The sequence below is a fragment of the Fusarium keratoplasticum genome, chromosome 4 (genome assembly GCF_025433545.1).
Source record: "Fusarium keratoplasticum isolate Fu6.1 chromosome 4, whole genome shotgun sequence".
In the NCBI taxonomy this organism is placed as follows: Eukaryota; Fungi; Ascomycota; class Sordariomycetes; order Hypocreales; family Nectriaceae; genus Fusarium; species Fusarium keratoplasticum.
This window is the reverse complement of record NC_070532.1, coordinates 1,367,216-1,382,160: the sequence shown is the minus strand read 5'-3', so window position 1 is coordinate 1,382,160 and position 14,945 is coordinate 1,367,216. Positions and strand designations below refer to the sequence as shown.

The 14,945-nt window shown below is 54.2% G+C and overlaps 5 protein-coding genes across 5 annotated transcripts; 4 read left to right on the top strand and 1 right to left on the bottom strand.

Moving 5' to 3' along the window:
- Positions 1-258: 258 nt before the first annotated feature.
- NCS57_00550800 (Pyruvate decarboxylase) lies at positions 259-2,097 on the top strand (the record flags this gene model as incomplete). The annotated part of the gene is made up of 3 exons (XM_053055427.1): positions 259-445; positions 505-1,738; positions 1,800-2,097. The coding sequence occupies 3 exons, from the start codon at positions 259-261 to the stop codon at positions 2,095-2,097; spliced, it is 1,719 nt and encodes a 572-aa protein (XP_052914382.1).
- Positions 2,098-2,553: 456 nt separating this feature from the next.
- NCS57_00550700 (THUMP domain-containing protein) lies at positions 2,554-3,843 on the top strand (the record flags this gene model as incomplete). Its single annotated transcript, XM_053055426.1, has 5 exons — positions 2,554-2,622; positions 2,742-2,906; positions 2,981-3,436; positions 3,499-3,639; positions 3,700-3,843. The coding sequence occupies 5 exons, from the start codon at positions 2,554-2,556 to the stop codon at positions 3,841-3,843; spliced, it is 975 nt and encodes a 324-aa protein (XP_052914381.1).
- Positions 3,844-7,086: 3,243 nt separating this feature from the next.
- NCS57_00550600 (uncharacterized protein) lies at positions 7,087-8,676 on the top strand (the record flags this gene model as incomplete). The annotated part of the gene is made up of 1 exon (XM_053055425.1): positions 7,087-8,676. Exon 1 carries the CDS (start codon positions 7,108-7,110, stop codon positions 8,674-8,676), a length of 1,569 nt encoding a protein of 522 aa, XP_052914380.1. The 5' UTR covers positions 7,087-7,107.
- Positions 8,677-8,851: 175 nt separating this feature from the next.
- On the bottom strand, positions 8,852-10,826 carry NCS57_00550500 (uncharacterized protein; the record flags this gene model as incomplete). The annotated part of the gene is made up of 2 exons (XM_053055424.1): positions 8,852-10,518; positions 10,574-10,826. 2 exons carry the CDS (start codon positions 10,824-10,826, stop codon positions 8,852-8,854), a joined length of 1,920 nt encoding a protein of 639 aa, XP_052914379.1.
- A 411-nt stretch (positions 10,827-11,237) lies between these two features.
- NCS57_00550400 (SMC-N domain-containing protein) lies at positions 11,238-14,899 on the top strand (the record flags this gene model as incomplete). Its single annotated transcript, XM_053055423.1, has 4 exons — positions 11,238-11,336; positions 11,392-14,640; positions 14,705-14,805; positions 14,857-14,899. The coding sequence occupies 4 exons, from the start codon at positions 11,238-11,240 to the stop codon at positions 14,897-14,899; spliced, it is 3,492 nt and encodes a 1,163-aa protein (XP_052914378.1).
- Positions 14,900-14,945: the final 46 nt, after the last annotated feature.

The window sequence follows — 14,945 nt, the reverse complement described above, 5'->3', positions numbered from 1 at the left end:
GCTTTCGTCTGCCAGAGCCAGAGTATAAACATCTCACCTCCCCTCCTCCCGGATCCAGCTTCTTTCCCATCTCCATTCTTATCAACCTGCATTCCATCCATCACATTGTCTTGGTTTCAATCACCCAGACACCCACATCTTCCTTATAAAGCTTGGCTAGCTTCACCTACCTACCCCTCCAGCTCCAAGCTTATCAGCTATCGCCTCCATCATCAATTCCTCTAGATCTTCAGCAACCACCATCCAATCTACCCCATCATGAGTGAAGATCAGGTCCAGGGCCTCAAGCAGCCCATCGACGTCGCCGAGTACCTCTTCAAGCGACTCCACGAGGTCGGTGTCCGCTCCGTCCACGGTGTTCCAGGCGATTACAACCTCGTTGCCCTCGACTATCTTCCCGATTGTGGTCTCAAGTGGGTCGGCAGCGTCAACGAGCTCAATGCTGGTGAGTCCTCATCATGACTTCATCCCGATCCCCCCTCACTCACTGACGTCTCTCTCCAGCCTATGCCGCCGATGGCTACGCCCGAGTCTCCAAGATTGCTGCTCTCATCACCACCTTTGGTGTCGGTGAGCTTTCTGCCATCAATGGCCTCGCCGGTTCCTTCTCCGAGCACATCCCCGTCGTCCACATCGTTGGCTGCCCTTCCACCATCTCCCAGCGCGACCAGATGCTTCTCCACCACACTCTCGGCAATGGCGACTTCGACGTCTTCGCCAACATGAGCTCTCAGATCTCCTGCAACATGGCCAAGCTCACCAAGCCTTCCGAGATTGCTGAGCAGATTGATAACGCTCTCCGCGCTTGCTGGCTCCAGTCCCGCCCCGTCTACATCATGCTCCCCACCGATATGGTTCAGGAAAAGGTTGAGGGTGCTCGCCTCGAGACCCCCATCGACATGGCAGAGCCTGAGAACGACCCCGAGAGCGAGGACTTTGTCGTCGAGGAGGTCCTCAAGGCCATGTACGCCGCTACCCGCCCTGTCATCCTGGTTGATGCTTGTGCCATCCGTCATCGTGTCGTCGAGGAGGTGCATCAGCTCATCGACAAGCTCGAGCTCCCCGTCTTTGTCACCCCTATGGGCAAGGGCGCTGTGAACGAAGACCACCCCAACTATGGTGGCGTCTTTGCTGGTGAGGGATCTCATCCTCCCCGAGTCAAGCAGATCATCGAGGAGTCGGATCTGCTCATCACCGTTGGCGCTCTCAAGAGTGACTTCAACACTGCCGGTTTCTCCTACAGAACCTCCCAGCTCAACTCCGTCGACTTCCACAGCACTTACTGCAAGATCCGATATTCCACCTACCCTGGTGTTGCCATGAGGGGCGTCCTGCGCAAGGTTATTGACAAGGTTGACCCTGCTTCCATGCCTGCGCCTTCCATCCCCGAGGTTGTCAACGAGGTCGAGGAGAACTATGACAGCTCCGAGACCATCACCCAGGCTTGGTTCTGGCCTCGCATTGGCGAATTCCTCATCCCCAAGGATATCATCGTGACTGAGACCGGAACTTCCAACTTCGGTATCTGGGATACCAGATTCCCTCCCAACGTCACTGCTCTCAGCCAGGTTCTCTGGGGCAGCATCGGCTGGTCCGTTGGTGCTTGCCAGGGTGCTGCACTCGCAGCCAAGGATCTTGGAAACGGCCGACGAACAATTCTCTTTGTCGGTGATGGATCCTTCCAGCTGACTGCTCAGGAACTGAGCACCATGATCCGACATGGCCTCAAGCCCACAATGTAAGTTGACATCTAGCTCCTCTCATAAAGTATCGAAACCTGACGCTAACTCTTCCAATAGCTTCCTCATCAACAACGATGGTTTCACGATTGAGCGTTTCATCCATGGCATGAATGCCGGGTACAACGACATCAACGAGTGGAAGTACAAGGAGTTGGTCAGAGTGTTTGGCGGTGAGAAGACCTGCAAGACATTCACCATCAAGACCAAGGACGAGCTCAACGACCTCCTGGTCGACGAGGAGTTCAAGGCCGCCGACTGCCTCCAGTTCGTCGAGCTCTACATGCCCCGGGAGGATGCTCCCCGTGCCCTGATCATGACGGCAGAGGCCAGCGCCAAGAACAACGCGAAGAAATAAACCTGACGGATAGAATGGTTTTTGGAAAATGTTCCTGGTGAACAGAATAAATGGGTTGAAGGGAGACGGACAGTGCCCGGCCACTTGGTCAGGCCCTGGTCTGGGTTAATGGTAATGGCTGATTGGTGCGGTGCGCATTATAGAATGGCGGTTTGCTGAGCAGGTCTTTGCCTGAAATTGTAAAAGCGAATATTATTATGAGAATTGATCAGTTTTCAGTTTTTGAGTGTTGATGATCAAGTTGTGAGCTGAGCTGAAAGGTCGTGTGATGAGGAGAGCTGAGGTAGGACGCGGATACACGTGATACGCTGGCACGTCGCGTTGAAAATCTCCATGTATCCACGTACCTTTCACCTTACTAACACCAAAGCTTGCTTCAACATCCTCGCTCCAACACAACTCGATCAGTTTCAAGGCCAATTGCTTTACTGAAACCGAGTTTCATTTTACAACATCATGAGTGACGGGGCAAACAAGCGGAAGCAAGGTCCTGGGGGGAGTGGTCCAGCCAACAAGAAGAGCAAGGTAGGCCAGATGAACCGATCCATCCCACCATCAAAACCCCTTTCTCCCGCTCCTAGGATCCAAATCCCGTTCAGATTACGAATGATTTGTCAGAATGAAAGTGCTGATCATCTTCATAGGGAGGCAGCGCTGGCAAGTGGCAGACGCCACACCAAAAGGCCAAACAGACTGAAAAGGTGGAGTTGGGAAGAACTTTGGAGATCAACGATGCCGGGATCTGGGTCACATACGCCAGGGGCATGAAGGGCAAAGCTATGCGGGAATTCAGGGCCCTTTGTGACGAGGTATGTGACTCGTGCTCGTGCATGTTCCGTGTCTATCATGGCCCGGCGCACTCAACTGACTTGGGTTACTGCAGTATGGCGAATCACTGTTTGGGATAAAGCCTCCGGCCGAAGATGGTGAGGGTGAGGAGGAAGGCGAGGAGCCCAAGGACATTGAGGCTTCTATCCAGCAGGAATTGGCCGGCATGGGTGCCAAGAAGCCCAAGACGAAGCAGTTCTTTACGCCCATATCAACAAACCTCGACTGCGTCTTCTTCATGAAGCTCCAGAAGCCCGCTGAGCCCCTCGAGATGGTCAAGCGGATTTGCCAGGATGCCAAAGATTGCCCGGACCCAAGACAGCGCAAGGTCAAGTACATCAACCGCCTCACACCCGTCTTTGATACAGACAGGGCAACCGACAAAGGCATCGAGCGCGTGGCGCGGACGGTCATGGCTCCATTCTTTGAGCTCAAGAGCGAGTCAGGAGAGGATACAACCGAGAAGGCGGCCGCTTCGCAGGGTGATGGTGAGGGGCCTGCATCCTGCACGGTAAGGAACAGCCATGATTCGCGGGGATGCTTTGCGTGAAGCTGATCAGGTTCTGCCTCCAGTACGCCATCAGACATACCATCCGGAACCACACCGCTTTCAAGTCGAGCGTCGTCATCAAGATGATTGCGGATCTGGTGAGCCCCAAGCACAAGGTCAACCTGACAAGCCCCGACAAGGTGGTATTGGTCGAGATTTTCCAGGTAAGCGGCCCCTCGCGTATTGGACCTATGGCGGCATCAAGAAAGCTGACTAGCGTTGAGACGTTCTGCGGAGTCTCGGTTGTCGATGGTAAGCAGTGGGAGGAGCTCAGGCGTTACAATATAAACGAACTGTACAAGTTGATCCCTCAGAAGGAGGAGGAGCCCGCAGGAGCCGAAGGAGCCGCCCCTGCCGAGTCGACGTAGGCTCCGGATGGCTCTCGTTGGGCACGGTTGGCAGGCATGTAACTTTGCGAACCGAGTGCGATCAACGTGCAAGATGAGTAGAACCCTTTAATTACGGCAACACAACAAGAACCGACCGGGCGTAGCGGTCAGACGGGGTTGGTTGAAAGCCAGCATGTCATTGACCCATCAAGTATTCCATGGCTGTCCACAATAGCATCCCAAAAAGCCATGCTGGCCCGGCCGCGCTTCTGCATGAGTTCGTTTGGGGTCACGACAGCCTCCAACAGGGAACACCGGTGTCCCCGACGACAGGGTTCCGTACCCGAGGGAAATAAAGGTCATACGCTGTCACACAAAGGATCGGTACCGGTTGGCTCTCTGGGGCGGGAACGGACATTGGTGAATAGATTGGCAGGCTATTACCGCCAGAGTTTGTCAAAGACACGACAGAAAAGACAATATGTTTTTCAGCACTCAATATCGAATTGGAGCTTCATGGGGACACACCCCTAGCTACTTAGCCCCGTGCGGCTCGGGTGAAGGCTTGACCGAGATGCAGCTCTAAGAGCATCCGTAGGAGCTTGGCCAGATTAACTTTTCGAAGCCTCCCGGCTCGGCGACTGAAGAGTGGGACATGGGATGTGTCACTGAGGACGGAACCAAAGATGTGAAATGACTCTGGTCAAAAGGAATGAGGTGGAGGGGATGAGTTGAATGCATCCAACAGAGGCATTAGATCCAGAAAGGCTGTTATACGTGCATTGCATCCAACACACGACGCCTTCCAACGAGAACATGTGAGACTCGGCAGCTAAAACCCGGAGCAATTCCGTGCGGCCCGCATACGGGACGGGTGGTGTTGTTCGGGCCCGAAGACACGGGGCTTGAATGCTTTGACTGGGATGATTTACTCCGTTGGTCTTGGAGGATGCCATTCAGAGACCTTTTGATCAAGCTTGACTTGAAGCGGTAGCCATGTCCGCCGTGGCTGGGGGCCAAGACTGGAGACCAGGGGCCTCCACGTCTGGCTGCGAGAAAGAAAAAGAACCTGCGGTGACGAAAGAGGCGACGTTTGAAAATCGTCCAGGATTGGAAAGACGAGAGAAACAAGACGGGGTCCCGAGGAGAAGGCGAAAGAAGAAGAGAAGGAAAAAAAGCCACAGAAAGCACCACACGAGCGAGGTTGCTGGGATGCAGGGTTTCGCGGAATGCGCGCTCAAGTCAGCTTCGCTTGCGGCAGCCAATCATAAATTTCCCGACTCGCTTCTCGATGCACGCCAGAGGCCATCCGTCCCCCATGTGGGATGGTTAAGGTCCATCAGGCATCCAGCTCTTTCTTCTCGAGTTGCAGGGGGGCCAGGTCGTGCTGCAGCAGATCAGGAGCGTTTTTGTTGTGGCGCATGAGGCGATGTGACGCTTCTCGAATGCCCTTCTTCATGGTCTTGCCGTTCTCTAGAAGGGGGTTTTCTTCTTGGATGTTTGATGAAGGGATTCAATTGACGTTGGGCTGAGCCAGACCAGAATGGGAATTGGCCTCATGGCGGAGCCGGGTCAGTTCCCGGTCCGTGACCCTGCCGTCGATCACGCCTAAAGAGACTACGCTACGTAACGTAACCAAGTGTCGTTTGTTGTTGGTTGACCAAGCGAAAGCGAAGCGATAGGTTCTGGTTCTGCAACAGAAGACGGATACAGCACAGAGCCGCTCGGTTGGGTTCAAGGCTGAAGGGGAGGGGGCGTGAAGGCCCCATCGTCTATCCTGTCAGATCAGGCCAGGCCAGGCCAGGCCAGTCAACCTATGCATCTGCATCTGCATCTGCATTTGCAGTTCGCCCGTTGTATGCTGTGCCTTCTCTTCGGCCGTGTTCCGCTTCCTCTCTCCGACCCCCATGGAGAGAGGCGTTCCTGGGGGCCTCTTTTTTCCCCAATATTTTTTCAATAACAGCAACGCAACTCTCGCTAGCCCGGTTCAGGTTCTAGCCCGTTCCCCCTTGAGTCGACCCTTTGGAAACGCCTCTCGCCTCGGCTTGACCATTCCGAGGATAGCAGGCGATTCGTCCTGTCTGTATTTCTTTGGCCGGACCCCTACAGGTCATCGTCATCTCTCGTGCGCCTCTGGAAACGAGACTACCCGCCGCTATATCGTCGTCTATTGACGCCCCCCCGGAGACAGCCAGCGACCGGTGAGCTCAGCCATGCATCCTGGGCTGGGCCCCAGAGTTTTTAATGGATGGGATGCTTTGCTACTCTCCGTTCCTGAACAGGCACGCCGTCACGTTCTACTGTAAGTTAGTTGGCGCTCGCCTATATCGACCATTTGCATGTCCCGTTGCGCCCCCCCGCCAGCCCAGCCCAGTCCTCGGTTCTCCATTCCGCCCTTCTTGATCGGGCTGTCTACTGGGCTTGACTGGCCAGAACCAGACCAACCCAACCCAACCCAGCCAGCCCTGTCATGGCTTCGAGGGCTCATGCGTCGTCTCGCTTCTGTCTCGCCCGTCATGGGCGAGTTTCCTTCTCTTACCGGCGGTGACATTGCCCCCCTGTCCCCGTGATAACTTTGCCTTCCCCGTATAGCAAATCCCCATTTCGCTGTTGGTTCCAAACATCAAACGCACCTATATACCCACCCGTCTACTGACAGTGCACCCACCGATATGCGTCTTGCCCCATCTCGACAACTCCTCCTCGTCTAGCCTCTACCTCCCTACGCACGAGGCGTTCCCAAGAACCGAAGCCAACTTGCATCGCGGTAGCTAACACGTCGTTCAATCGACCCACCGCCTCGCATCTTGGAGTGTGTGGGCGGCATTGTCGTCATATCCCTTTCCGCGTCCCTGTTGTATCCATCCCATCCCTTTCTCGCCCGCTCTCGGGTTCTTATGGGTGACTAGCACTTATCATTCTATTTATCATCACTCTTTTCCCCGGTCTCCTTCCTCTTGGGTCGTAATCGAATACTTGGCGCAGCAAAAGACAAGGGCTCTTGCAAGCGTTCGAGACCCCCAACACCACCACGGCCACTTCTCTCGACCAGAACACCTCTTTTTTGTCTCATCCCAGTGTTGCAAGCCTATCCTTGTCAGGCATGCACCGAAGACATAGTCCATCCTCGAATCTCACCACAGCAGGCAGTTGAATCGGTCAAGGGGTCAAGCATCCATTCCCGCAGGGCAACCCCATCTCTCTTGCTGCTGCAGCAGCTGGCGTTTGAGTAGCTCTCAGCCATTCCCCATTAATATCACTTATCACGCCCAAACCACTTCTTTCTTATATATCCTCTTCCCCATGACTCGACCGTCGTACCAATGCACCGTTCGGGACGACGGCAGTCTGACCCCCTCGTCCCAGTACGTCGCGCAAACCTGCAACCTTGTGCACAACAATATCCCCCGTTCGGCCCGAGACTTCTTTTCTGTTGATCCCTCTACCGCTTCTTCCTCTGCTCCCAAATCCATGGCGACTGCTCCGCCCGAGAGGTCAGTCCTCTCGCTCCTCAACGGCATCAGTCCTCGCCTGTCGGTCCAGGAGCTGGAGGTTGTCCCCTCGGCTCGACTACAGCGCCTGTACAATGTCAAGGTCACCGAGGGACCCAGCCTCTTGCTGGCTCTGCCTCCCCCTACCGTCATGCGACTGCTACGTTCAGAAAAGTCCTCTATCGGTTCTGAGGCTGCCGTGTTAAAGTGGCTTTCTGCTATCGCCAGGGAGAAGAAGACAAGTCCAGCATCAGGCTCTAAGGAGACACTAGGCAGGACCACGGGGGACTCATCAAGCAGTGAACGGACGACCCATTCTCTCTCAGGATATCTACCCATACTAGTCCGGCACGAATCAATAGGTGGCGGTCTGGCAGTCGAGTACAACCTCAGTCGACCATCACGGGGTGTAGCAGTGTCTGCCCTCTCAAAACCTCTAACTCACCGCGAACGGAGGATAGTGGACTTTCAAGTTGGTCAACTACTCCGCCGGATATCAACACAGGTCTCGCCAACGAGGAGATTTGGCATCGCCGCCGATGTGCTGTCGGTCCCGCCTTCGGTCGTTCACAACCCAGCAAGACGCCTTGAGGGCGGGTTACACGAGTCGAGGGGTGCTGAGTCCTGGAGGGTGGCATTTCACAACCTGATGGAGGCTATCCTGCGAGACGGGGAGGACTTGACTATTATGCTCAATTATAACACTATCCGACGACACTTTTACCGTTTCGAACACCTACTTGACGCAGTGACGGAACCAAGGCTGGTTGTCTTGGATGCTGGAGAGGATTCGAATACGCTGGTGATACGGCCAGGTGATGGGGCCAACGGGAGTCAAGCAAAACTAATATCGGTACGGAAAACTTCAGGAAGTCCGGAGCGGGGAGAGAATGTATCGGAAGACGACAGGGCGGTCGAATCGGATGATGAAGACGAAAGGGAGGAGTATACAATCAGCAAGGGGCAGATCGAGGTGACAGGCCTACGACAATGGAGCAATTGCATATTTGGAGACCCCCTTCTCGCCTCAGTCTTTAGCAAGCGACCACGACCTTCGCAGGACTTTTGGCGTGGATTCGACAAACCACTCCCAGGAGACGAAAGGGATCCAACCCTTATCGAGGACACACCCAACGCCCACATCCGCCTCATTCTGTACGAGTGTTACCACGCCGTCGTCTCGCTCGTGGGCGAGTTCTACCGGCCGCAGAACGACGGCGGGAAGCGCGAGCTTGCTGCGCGAAAACACCTGGGCGGTGTGTTGGCTCGGCTGGAGGAGCTGGACGATTCAGGGGGTCAGCGGCGCAGGCGCATGAGCGGCGAGATGTCGCCGGCCAAGAGGCCGCGGTCTGGAGAGGATGAAGATGATAGCGATGACTAACGCTGGTTCGTACTGGGATATTGGAAATATTGAGGCGTTTATGGTGGGTGGGAAATACATATGCGACATATTCCGGGTCATGATGCAGCGATTCCAGGTAGAACTCTCGCCCCAGAGCGGAGGGGCCAGTATAGAAGACTAAATGAGTTAAATTCACTTTTTTAATACCTTATCCTCACGCCCTTCCTTTTCCCTTTACTGTTCGGCTACCGGCATCTTTATCCCCATCTTGGCCATTCTCATCGTCTTCATCTCGTGGGAGCTGGAAGCCCATCATGCCCAGGAGATTTCCTGTCGGACCAGCCATGCCCGCCTGGCTCTTGAAGCTCTCCAGCAGGTTCTTTGCCAGGTTGTAGTCAATGTCGACATCCTCCTCGCTATCCTCGTCCTCCTCAGCCACGTCTGGCAAGGGGGTCGATCGACTGCTTTCACCAGCCTTTGGGCTCTTGTCCTTCAGCCGAGGGCGCTTCTCCTTGGCTGGATCAAGTTTCAAGGCGCCGTGCGAGTTGAGCTCGGCCTCAAACTCTGTCGTGAGTTTTCGAATCTCTTCGTCTTCTACCTCGTCGTCGCCAGAGCTCTTGGGCGCGGGCTTGGGAGACTCCTTCTTGGGTGATTCCTTCTTGCCTGGGGTTGGAGTTGAAGATGGCAAACCCATCATTTCCCTCATCATCCGGGAAAACTCCTCCTCATCGAAGCTGACCTCTTTATCCTCAGCATCACTGTCTTCATCCGAAAATTCATCGTCTTCGTCGTCGTCAAAGTCCATCTCATCGAGTTCCGCTCCTTCCACTCCCGCCGAGTCATCATTGAGGAATGCTTCGAAGCGAGAGACGATCTTGCGTAGGTCAGACTGCGTGTTCGCATCGCCAAAGCCCGGTTTTTCGCCCTCCTTGGTTGCTCCTCGCTTTCCATCAAGCTCCTTTTCGAAATCTTCGTAGTTGATGTCCATCCAGGCTTCGCTGTCATCGCGAGTGGCATCTCCCCAGGACTTGATATCCTGATCCGTAGGAAGAACATCGTCACCGTCCTCTTCGAGGTCTTCAAGGACGATTGCCAGTTCTCTCACGACCCTGCTCTTGCTCTTTTCCGCTTTGGCGGCCAGCATTTCGAATCCACATGTAAGCTTCATTCCGATATCGAGCCGGGCTGTGATTTTGTCGGCCTCGCCTGAAGGGGCCTCCTTCTGGGCTTTCTGGATAATGTCTTGCCATGTCGGTGGCGCATCGAAGCGCTGGGAACGCAGTTGCGCGAAGAGCACTTTACTAAATCGCACCGATACTGTTATGAGATCCCGAGGCGGAAACACGGGTGGTTCAGTAGGTGAGATGATGCGCTTGAGTGCGATGGGATCTCGGAGGTAAAAGGCCTCCACAGCAGGGGCCACGGACTTTGGAAGTGAATGTAGAACGTATGCCAAATTCCTGGGTATTGTGACGAGGGAGTGATGAATCGATTCGGTGATCTGTGCTGGGTACTTCTCCAGCCTGTAGAAAGCTTCGGCCTCAACGAATGCTGAGTGAACGAGAGCATCTGGTTTCGTCTTTAGAGCCTCAATCGCGTCAGGAAGCGTGAGGTTTCGGGGCTTGAGGTTTTTTTCATCCTTGACCGGGATGATCAACAACTTTCCGTCATGAATCCATGTTCGATTGTTGTCGATCTCCGGGTTGAGCCACCTGGGCAGCACATTGGCTGCTTCAACGAGGAGGAACTCGCCGTCTGTGTCAAAGACTCTGATCCAGAGTTTCGGGTGTGACTTGGTGAGTTCTCTCAGGATGTAGACAATTAGCCACTCATCTTCGACAGCGTCACCGTAGTCTGTGATGCCGTGAAGATACACCAACCCTAGCAAGGATTAGCTAGCTAGTCTAGTGACTTCGGGTGTGGCGTGGGCTCTTGCCTTGCTCATTCTTGAGGGTGAGGTTAAACTCGTCCTTTTGCCAGATGTAATCCCCTGTGAGTGAGGTGGCGAGGTCTATAGCCGACTTTCTCACGGCCTCAATCTGTGAGAGCTGTCTCCGAGCCTCTGGTTGAGGGTCCAACACGAAGAGGAGATACTCTACACAGTTGTCGGGAAGTTGATTAACGAGTCCCGCCTGGTCTGCCCCCTCAGAGGCAGTCCCTCCCTCAAAGACCGCCGATTTCGAAGACATGTTGAGCCAAACTTGAATTGTCAAGATTACGCCCACCTAAAGCTCTTGACTACAGGGTAAGGTACGCTGCTCAAGAGAGCTTGGTGCGTCACTCAGCTTAAAGTGCGCTAGTCCCAATTAGGAACAAAGAAAAGAAAGTCCCCCACCTTCACGACACGTCCAGGTTCAACGCGTAGAGTGTAACTTCCCTCCCCAGATTCTGGAAGGTACCTCCTTCTTTGCTCATTCACCTCTGGGAAGTGGACAACGACTCCCTCCATTAATAGTTAATCAAGGTCGCGCATGCGCACAAACGATATTTTTCCCATAACAAATTTCTTCAGCTAGCGATCAATCCAATTCATCAGTCTCCCGGCGCCCCGGGAATTGCAAGGCCGTGCGCATCGCATCGCATCGCATCGCATCGCAACCATGGCACCCACCAAACGACCGCGGCCCCTTGCCGAGCAGGATGAGGACGTTATCGTCGACGTCCGGCAAGCGCGCTCACATCTCCGACCAGAGGAAGCCGTAAGATTTCATCCTAAACTCCCAGTACATCCGTCTGACCAGGACTGCCGCACAGAGGAAGCGCGCACGAGTTTCCCTCGACGACCGAAGAAGAACGGAACCAACGCCCCAGCTCGACGATGTATCGAGCTCCGAAAGCGACGAGGAAGAGAACCGAGGACTTCCAGACTCTCCACCACAGACTCAGTATGAACTCATGCGAGATGCCGGCTTTAGGCATCTGCAGCACACCGATTGGGATGATCAGCAGGCGACACAGAAACTGGCAAAGAGAGGCACCACACTCGGCAACAATATGGTATCCGAGAGCGGCATCGTCGAGAGCATCACTTGTTACAACTTCATGTGCCACGAGAGACTGCATGTCGAGCTTGGGCCACTTATCAACTTCATCGTCGGCGAGAACGGCAGCGGGAAGAGTGCCGTCCTCACTGCTCTGACGCTGTGCCTCGGTGGCAAGGCCAGTGATACCAATCGAGGAGGCAGCCTAAAGTCATTCGTGAAGGAGGGCCGTGAACAAGGTAGCCTGGTTGTGAAGATCAAGAATGCGGGATCGGACGCCTACCAACCCGACATCTATGGCGAGAGCATCATCGTCGAGCGTCACTTTTCGAAAGCCGGTAGTAGTGGATTCAAGATCAAGAGCGCTACTGGCCGAATCATCTCTACCAAGAAGCAAGAAGTGGAGGAGATCTCCGAATGGTATGCACTACAGATCGGCAACCCTTTGACGGTCCTATCCCAAGACAACGCACGCCAGTTCCTCAACGCAGCATCTCCAGCCCAAAAATACAAGTATTTCGTCTCCGGCGTCCAACTGGAACAGCTGGATAACGACTACAAGATGTCACAGGATACCCTCGACAAGACTCTGATTCTCAGAGAGGATCTGACTTCCAAGATTGAGTATGTCAAGAAAGAGATGGAGGAGGCTGAGCGACTTGCCGAAACCGCCCGAAAGAACGAAAGCCTACGCGAGAAAGGACGGCACTACAGAAACCAGCTAGTCTGGTCCCAAGTTGTGGAGCAGGAGAGACTGCTTGAGCAGCGCGAAACCGAGATCGTGAAAAGAGATGAGCAAATCGAGGAGGCCAAAAAGTACTGTGAAGAGATGACTGCTGCCCTCGAAACGGTGGATGAGAAACTCGAGAGAGTCAAGCAGGCTAAGGAGGTGCTTGAGCAAGACCGAGACACCTTTGAAGGACGAATCGCCAGGGCCGAGGCTGCATTCCAACAAGCCTCGAAAGATGAGTCCGAGTTGCTTCGAGAGGAGCGCGATGCTCATCAACGCCTCAAAACGGTCAACGAAGACATCAAGGCCGTCAACCGAAAGATAGTGGAGGAGGAACGCCGTCTGGGCCAATCAACAGGGACTGCTCGTGCGCAGAAGGATGCCGAGCTTGCGGAGGAGACAAAGAAGGAGAAGCTTGTCAAGGAACACTTGGAGGAGGCTCACCAGAAAGTGCCTGACCTCCAAAACAAGCTCAACGAAATCGAAAACAGCTTGAAGAAGCTGGCACACACCAAGGATTTGAAGCGAAAAGAGATTGTTTCAGTTGAGCACCAGGTCCGGGAACTCCAGACGACATCCAGTGGGCGCTATGGTGGCTACGATAGGGACATCACCAACCTCGTGAAAACGATTGCGAACGACAGTGGCTTCGAGCAGAAGCCAATTGGGCCTATTGGTGCCCACATCCGATTGTCCAAGCCTGAATGGTCTGGCATTCTCGAGAGAACTCTGGGAGATGGCCTCAATGCATTTGTTGTCAGGAGCAAACCCGACCAGACGAGACTCTCTGGTATCATGCGTCGACTCGGAATGAGGAAGCAGCCCCCAATCTGGATCGCGTATGGAGGCAAGATTGACACAAGCAGTCAGGAGCCAGACCCCCAGTTTGATACCATCCTGAGAGTGCTCCAGTTCGAGGATGACATTATCAGATCGCAACTCATCATCAACAACCAAATCGAGAAGATTATTCTTGTCCGAGAGCGCGTGGAGGCCGAAAGGGTTATGGTTGATAATACCCCCCCGCGTAATGTGGCTGCTTGTATCTGCTTCCACGACGGAAGAGGCAAGCGAGGATGGGGATTGAGAATGACGAACCGAAACGGCTCTATCGGCACGAGTCCAGTCCAACCAAGTAACGCGCGTCCCAGGATGCAGTCAGACTCGGCTCAACAGGTTGAAATGCAACAAGAGAATCTGAAGCAGCTGGGCTTGGAACTTGCCGAGATTAGTCGCGATGATCGTCAAACCCAACAGGCGGCTCAGCGATGTAAGACCGACCTCCAAACTCAACGAAGTGAGATCCGGAAGCTCGAGAACGATCTCCGCTACGCACAGGCTGCCATTGAACGCATCTCTATGGAACTCGACGCGTTTGAGGGTGTTGATGATCGACTAAACATCCTCCGTGCTGAGCTTGACAAGAAAACCACGGAAAAGGATGAAATCGGAAACCAGTATGGCACCATGAGACTGGCAAGAAGTGACCTGAACGCGAAGAAAGAGAAGGCTAGATTGAAGCTCGAAGAGGAGAAGAATGAACAAGACGACTTCCAGAGCCGGGTCAACAAAGCGCAGGAGAAGATCAACTCGGCCGAGGGGATGAGGCGTGTAGCCGTGGCCAACAAGAATGATGCCTTTGAGCGAGTCGACATTGCAAAGAACGAGCGACGGCGTGCCGAGGAGAGGCGAGATGCCAAGGCCGAAGAAGTTGCAGACTTTACTCGACAGGCTTCCGAGATAGCAGAGCGTGTGCACATCCCCGATGGCGAAACACATAACAGTATCGAGGTCAAGTATAAGAAGGTCCGCGAGCAACTCAAGGAGCGCGAGAAGCGTCTTGGAGCGACAGACGCCGAGATCTACGAGCGTGCTGCGGAAGCTCGCACGCGATATGAAGACGTCATGAGGCAGACCCGGGACGTGGACGACACCATCTCATCCCTCAAGCGAGCCATCGAGCACCGACTCCATCTCTGGCGCCAGTTCCAGCGCCAGATCAGTGCTCGCATTCGCATTCAGTTCAATTATCTCCTCAGCGAGCGAGGCTTCCGTGGCAAGATTGACCTGGATCACCGGGCCCGCAAGGTCCTTATCCAGGTTGAGCCCGACGAGACACGAAAGAGCTCTGCTGGAAGAAACACCAAGACTCTGTCCGGTGGTGAAAAGTCCTTTTCGTCCATCTGCATGCTTCTCTCAGTATGGGAGGCCATTGGTTCCCCGATTCGCTGCCTGGACGAGTTTGACGTCTTCATGGACAATGTGAATCGTGCCATTAGCACAAACATGCTGGTAAGTGGACGTTTGCAGGGAGAACGTACAACAAAGACTGGTAGCTAATGTGGTTGTTAACCAGGTGGACGCCGCTCGCCGCTCAGTCTCACGACAGTATATCCTCATTACGCCCAATGCCATTGAGGGCCGGGCTCGCTTGGACAAGGATGTCAAAATCATTCGGTATGCCATCCCTTTCTATAGACTAGACGTCTGCTAACAATACTCCAATAGACTTACAGATCCTCGCCAACGAACACTTGACGAGTATGCATAGAACATCTAACGAGTTGTTTTGGGAGTTAGGGGTCATTTCGAGGCGC